General features: G+C 42.4%; 1 protein-coding gene across 1 annotated transcript; it reads right to left on the bottom strand.

Annotated features, from left to right (window-relative positions):
- Nucleotides 1-893: 893 nt before the first annotated feature.
- On the bottom strand, nucleotides 894-2,228 carry LOC147862552 (cysteine-rich receptor-like protein kinase 19). The gene is made up of 2 exons (XM_087320978.1): nucleotides 1,199-2,228; nucleotides 894-1,032 (listed from the first exon to the last, which is right to left on the bottom strand). Exons 1-2 carry the CDS (start codon nucleotides 2,178-2,180, stop codon nucleotides 938-940), a joined length of 1,077 nt encoding a protein of 358 aa, XP_087177104.1. The 5' UTR covers nucleotides 2,181-2,228; the 3' UTR covers nucleotides 894-937.
- Nucleotides 2,229-7,383: the final 5,155 nt, after the last annotated feature.

Raw genomic sequence — 7,383 nt, 5'->3', positions numbered from 1 at the left:
TATAGTTGATACAAAGGTACCCATTTGGGCTGACTTAGTTACATGCATGCTAAAAAGGGTGGATTCACTTAACTACATGCATGCGAAAAAGGTGGCACAAAGGAACACATGCACACCACAATATCCAAATGCTTGTGTTCAAGTGCATATAAAAGTATCCAAAAATAGCAACAGATACCTTTCTAGTTGTCTAATTTAGTTCTTTATAAACAATGTGACCTATCATGCCCAATTTTTTATAGATTCATGACATATACATGACCATCATGCCATATTGCACACTTGTTAATAGAAATTTGATGCCTCCAAATATTCGTATCAATCGTGGAGTGCATGCATTGGGGCACATTTTGGTAGTAATATGTTGGGGCACATTTCTGAGCAAGAGTGTATAAGGCCATCTACCAAAAAAATAGAGTCTCAACTCACACTAATGTTAGACCCAAACATAAGTCTCTACACTTTGAAATTGTTTTCTAAGGAAGCATTTAATCGGAATGAAGAAGGCAAAGGGAATGCATATACTTCAAAATTTCTCAAAGGAAGCATCACATGGGAATGAAGTGTCCATGGGATTTTTTTTTCTTGCGAGAGTCTAACATCATTGGCTCTTAAACATAAACTTGGAGTTGCACCGCAGCTTTTTGCAAGAACATACATAATGTGAAAATGTATTACAATTTGAGACCCTATTCTTAATGCAACTATCTTAAAAGTTAAAAAAGATTTAGTACAAGTGACCATATTATATTATTGATCACTGATGATGAATGTATTACAATTTGAGGCCCTATTCTTAATGCAACTATCTTAAAGTTAAAAAAGTTTTAATACAAGTGAGCATATTATATTACTGATCACTGATGATGAAACAAAGCAATATCTTACTCTGAATATATATATATATATGTCTCTCTGACCAACGGAAAAATGTCACTCAGACAAATCGTAGACCAAAAAAGAACGTCAGAAGAAATAGGATTGATGCTCTGCCCGCCGAGACCCCCATGATCACCGCCTTGTTCATATTACCTACTCCATGGAGGATATTACCAACAAATTAGGTTTGCTGAGATCTCCACAAAACATTTGAAGGAGTCTCGGATACATAAATTCCCAGCTCCACAAAAGCACTGAAGATCTAGTAAAATAGTAATGGAGCATCCAAATCTAATGGGGTAGAGTTAGAAAGAATTACCTGGTGATGGAGGAGGAGGAGATCGAAGAGGAGGAGGAGGAGGAGGAGGAGGAGGAGATGCAGATCCAGATGCAAATGGAGATGGCGATGGAGATGGAGATGGAGATGGAGTATAATTCATAGAAAGCGTGGTGAATTTAGAGTTGAATGCCACAGTCGTGGATGTGTTGAAGACGTAAAAGCATACCGGCAAGTAGAATGCGAGATCGGTATAAGTAGAGAGCGGCGCACTACAAATCCTCATCGGCGTACGATTGAGGCATTGGGCGCACTGCGTCGGGCTGAGGAATGACAAGCACTGGGCGAGCGCGTAGACGGGCGGGTACACATTCTTGATGTCTACTACGGCCACGGATGCGAAGAAACCCGTTTGGTTTGGCGCGATCGTGCGCAGATATGCTAGGGCCGGCAACACGCCTGCCTGCAATGCAGCCACTGGTGCCGTATCACATGACTCATACCTCGTCGTCAGAACATCCGTGGCCAATGCCTGCAGATAGTTGACTCGGTTGCTGTATCGGAAGTAGCAACCCCGGAACATGGTAGTCATGCCGGAGAATACCAATTCCGCATGTCTGGTTCCATCGTATGTACAGTAGGCGTTGAGGGATTTCAACACGCATGCGTGACACTCTTCGATTAACACATCTCGCCTGCATTCGTATGTGGCATACGCGCTCTGACTCACGTTGGTAGGAGAAGCCAAGCTATAGCTGCCCGAGTAGTTCGAGGACGAGCTAGCATTGATCAGACTCAAGATGGTGCGAAGATTTGTCGCAAACTCGCTCGTGTTCTGGTAGAAAACTGTGCCGTCGCATGTGCCGTAGATGAAATCTGTGATCTTGGCTGCCCCAGCCTGCAAGACAGCCCTCTCATGGATGTCCCCATTGTCATAAGCCTGCATTGAGGAGGAGAGGATCACATAAATGAAGAAGGCATAGAGGACCCAAGCCATCAATCCCTTCATTATGTGCATTGACATGGTGATGCTTGATTGATCAGAATTGAAGCTTATGAAGTCTAGGCCTAATTATATAAGATTGGATATTGGAGTTGACAATTTGAGATCATCAAATTAATTTGTAGTAAAGTCAAACTCTCCTTGCCAGGTGGGTTTTGGGATAATGGATATTCGTTTTTATCAATAATCTTGACCAAATCAAAGTCTTCTCAGTGACTCCTTAATTGTAGGGACGAAAATATTCGTGGCTAGGTTTTTCATCTCTATATAATGGTAAATGTAGGCTTGGTGACTCCTTATCTTATGTAGCTAGGAATGAAGTTCCCATGGGTTTTGGAAGAATATCATTGTCTCTTAGGGATCCCATGGATTTCTCAAGGGTTAGAGGAAAAGAAGAGCTCTAGGGTCCTTCTTCCCTTATGCCATGGGTCACCACATTCTGATCTAGAACCTTGTAAATGATTATATTTTGAGAAGTAGGGTGAGGTCAAATATGTGGTTTGCGAGGAAGCATCTCCGAGGAATGAAGTGTCCATGTGTTTTGTGAGAGAACATCATTCGCTCTTAAAGGGAATATTGGATGGATTTCTAAAAGCGTGTCTGTACAGAAGCTTCTTAAAAGAGTGGAAATGGATCCGGATGGATGCATGACATAGAGACCAATTATATATAATTATAGTGGTAAACACCCCTTGAATGTTGTTGAGATCCTTGAAATAAATAACATAAACTTGGAGTTGCGTTGCAACTTTTTGCAAGAACATAATGTGAAATTTGCTACAATTGGAGACCATCTTTTTTTTTTTTTTCCATAAAAGATATGCTCCATTGGTATTAAAATTAACAATGCCAAAGGCAATCTACAAATTGTACATAATAGTTTCCACTCCACAAGTATCTATCATAAAAAAGGACCAAATATAACAATGGCATTTGGCAAGATAAGACTAATTATAATCCATGAAAACACTCTCAACCTTTGCCAACAACACCCATACTCAACATATAAACAAATTCTTGCAGTCCAAGAGAATACATATCTTGGTGGTAATCATACTCAACATACCCTGGCTGGTAGTCTAAAAACTCCATGTTTGCATTTGGTTCCGCATATACTGAAGTTGTTCACCATCATCTGACTGTCCACTAGGTGTTACTATTTGGCAAATGCTTTGTACGTCAAGATCTTCTTCAATTGCTACAGTTGAAAGACACAAAAACAGTTCACGATGCACCTGTTGCTTGGGGTAAAACGTGATGGGTTGCGTTCATCTTCACGAACATTGAAAATGTACTTGTAACTAATCTCCCTATAAAACAAGATGATCTATGTCCTCCTCACCTCACAACATCTGCTTCAATCCATACACCATCTTCACTCAACCTTAACACAAAACAAAATTATGTTTCCACATCCACAATCTCGCTATCTCCGATTATCACAGGAATTCCGCCGAATACTGCTAAAATCCTATACTAATAGCCAAAATTGAGTGAATTTTTTTTCCTACCTTCTCATAATACTTTGCTTCAGCCCCCACAACATCATCCCTTATCCTCATGTCCACATCCACCATCTGACTATCTTCGATTATCATCAACACCTTGTACATTAAAAGAGCCTTCCTACATGCCACATCCGCCTCCTCCATGTTGACTCATGTTGTTTACAGTAAGAATGGTGCCGGTGGTGGGAACAACCAACAAGGAATTGGAGACCATATTTTAATGCAACATCTTAAAGTTAAAAGTTTTAATACAAGTCACCATATGATTGACAACTTGTAACATATTAGTATTATTCACTCATGATTAAACAAAGTATGATGCGTCAAATATGTACATGGATCATGTGTTATTTTCACCTTTTCCATATACAAATATTATACAAATTGCCCTTCTTCTAGCTTCTATTTATCTTGTCATAATTCAATGCATTTGGGGTGTACAAACACATAACAAAAGAGAATAATGATCTTAGGTTAGTTTCCATGGACATGATGTGCCTAGCAAGATTTACTCTTAATATATATCTCTGCCCCACAGAAAAACTCACTCAGACAAATGGTAGACCAAGAAAGAACGTCGTCAAAAGAAACACGATTGCTGCTCTGCACACCGAGATGCCCATGATCACTTACTTGTTGATATTACCTACTCTATGCAGGACATTACAAGAAATTAGTTTGCTGAGATGTCCACAAAATTTGAAGGTGTCTCGGATACATAAATTCCCAGCTCCACAAAAATACTGAAGATCTAGTAAAATAGTAATGGAGCATCCAAACCTAATGGATAGACTTAGAAAAAATTACTTGGTGATGGTGGTATTGGCGGAGGACGGGTAGATGGACATGGAGGAGGACTAGGAGGAGAAAAAGGCGGTAACGATGAATAATTCATGGAAATCGTGGTGTAACTTTGATCTTTTGTCAAATGATGAGGGTTCGTCGAACTTTGGTCCAAAAATTTGAATTTTAAAATTTTATTTTCTCCAATGGTCGTTTCGTGAACATCTGGATGATCATGATAAGCAAGAATCACACTAATTATCCTTGCCTTAAAATGGCTAAATCTTAACAACTCTTAGTATTAACCATGCTTAGGATTAACAATGCTTGCTAATGTCCGGGCGATTGGTGGGGGGGGGGGGGGGGGGGGAGGGAGGGGAACAAATAAAACCAAAAATTAGCTTAATTAAAATGTGAAATGGTGAAAATTTTAATTTAACAAAAACAATGGTTTCCTTTTGATTTCTTCCCTCGTTAAGTGGGTTGCCTACGAGTGTTCGATCACTCGAAGTCGGCTTCAAGCGTCGGTCACTTCCCCGGCAATGACGCCAAATAGATGTGCAGGATCTATGTATCGACGGAATTAAACCCTCCTCGTTGTCATTTGTGGAGCTCGGACCGGCATATACCCTTTTGATGGCGAATGGGGCCGAGATGGTTGTCGGACACCTGCGAACCTCACACTCACTTAACGATTAATTGATTACTAAGCACGATATCTCTCACTCTCCCAAGCTCACTCTCATAGAGAATAAGAGGAATGAATATAGAAAATAAGAATTGTAATGAATATGTTTATTAACCTTGTTTGCTAAGAGGTTTGGCACCAACAAGGAAGAGAGATTAGTGTCCTCTAACTAAACACTTCACTAATCTCTCTTAAGCTTAAGGGATACAAGAAGGAAGAGAGGAAGCTCTACCTCTTAATCATTAGGGAGACCTTTACAAATGGAAAAACCCTTACAAAGCCACCACAATGTGGTTTATATAGTATTTACATTTAGGGTATGACTCATTCACACTTGGCTATCCATTAGCTACTTTTCCTCTTGCCATTTCCTCTTCATAGTTCCTTTCGTGGTACTACGTCCTTGTTGGTGCACTCTTCTTCATAACTGATCGTGGTGCAATCCAAACACTTAACAACTTCCGGAACGTGTTGCACATCTCTCAAGACCATTATGCTCATTCCCCACCCACATCGTTTCGTCACTTGTCGTGATAACTGGGGTGCCTTTTCTATCCGGAATCTTCTTCAGCTTTGCACCATCAATTCCCCTTTCCTATTTCCGGACGTGTCGGCAATTCTTTTGGAAGTGCCTCGACATCCCACAATAGAAGCATACGAGCCTTCATCTTGACTTCGACCTTTTCCCTGACTTCTCCCAATTCTGGGAACTTCTATTCCAGCCTCTTCCCCGGTTCATGTCACCTTCTGTGACTAGGGCCTTCGGGTCAATTACGGACTCCCTGTCCTTCTGGTGAGCTTCCTCATTCAGCAAGATCAACTTCCCCATCTCTAGGGATAGGTGTTTCCCTTCCGGTTCGGCGTTGCCCAAAGTGACAATGAGCGTCTCCTACATATTCGGAAGGGATCCCAACAGCAACAATGCCAATACCTCATCGACAAGAGGTATTTCTGGAGAGGCCGTATGATTTATCAGTCCCTGGAAGTGTTGGGAGACAGGTCCCTCCGGATGGGAAGGGAGAAGAAACCGTATGAGGAGTACGCGGCTTCGGAAAGCTGGATGGTGCAGACCCGGTATGAACCGGATGAAGAGTACCCGGCTACGGAGAGCCGGATGGTGTAGACCCGATATGAACCGGATGAGGAGTACCCGGCTACGGAGAGCCGAATGGTGCAGACCCGGTATGAACCGGATGAAGAGACATATTCGTAAATATGTCTCTGAGAGTCCATCGAGGCTATATTTGTAAATACCCGAAAAGTCATATTAGTATAAATATGACTTAGGGCAAACTTTTAGTAGTTGTTATTATTATTCCTTGTCTGCGTGAGATCAGAGCGCGCAACAATGTACAGAGAGAGAGAGAGAGAAAGAGGTTGCTGCCTCTGTTGTAACCGCCGCCTGTGGCGAAGATCGTGAGCACGAGGTCGTTGCCTCCGTGAACTCACTGTTGTACATACTAACCTAGTGATAGTTTGCAGCTTGTGGGCTGCCGTGGTTTTTCCCCTAGTTTGGGGTTTTCCACGTTAAACATCCTGCGTACTCTTCTCTTCCATTGTGTCATTCTTTATTTCCCGTTTTCTGTGTATGATCCTAAGCTCGGTTGTGGCCGAGCGTTGCGTATAGGGAGCGTTTGAGTTCCCGTCAAGTGGTATCAGAGCGAGTCAACACAGAAATATGGACGAATCGTTTGGCGGCATGTTCAAACTCACCGGCTCCAACTATTTGGTATGGAAGTCGAAGATGAGGGACATGCTCGTGGTTAAAGACCTCTGGCTGCCGGTTCAGTTCGGGGACAAGAGACCAGACAAGATCGACGCCGCGATATGGGAGGTGATGCACATGAAGACAACGACGTACATACGGTGCTTCATCGACATGAGCCTGTACAACAACTTCAATGAAGAGAGCAAGGCTCATGAGCTCTGGGAGAGGATCGACATAATGTTTCAGAACAAAAATGCTGTTAATCAGGTGTCGGTATTCCGGAAGCTAGTAAGACTCCGGTACCAAGATGACTCCAGCATGGCGGAGCACATGAATGCTTTCCAGGGGCTGATCCACCAGGCAACTTCATTGGAAGTCCCTCTCGCCGATGAGGTACTAGCGCTACTCCTGCTCGGTTCCCTCCCGGATAGCTGGGAGACGTTGGTTGTCACTTTGGGCAATGCCGGGCCGGAAGGAAAACAGTTATCCCTAGCAAGAGTAAAGTCGAGCTTGCTAGATGAGGAGGCGCGTCGGAAA

The sequence above is a fragment of the Azolla caroliniana genome, unplaced genomic scaffold (genome assembly GCF_043228905.1).
Source record: "Azolla caroliniana isolate FFs.n. ecotype wild unplaced genomic scaffold, voAzoCaro1.0.p SCAF_6, whole genome shotgun sequence".
Classification (NCBI taxonomy): domain Eukaryota; kingdom Viridiplantae; phylum Streptophyta; class Polypodiopsida; order Salviniales; family Salviniaceae; genus Azolla; species Azolla caroliniana.
Note: the sequence above shows the minus strand (reverse complement) of the source record. Positions and strands in the feature narration are given on the sequence as shown.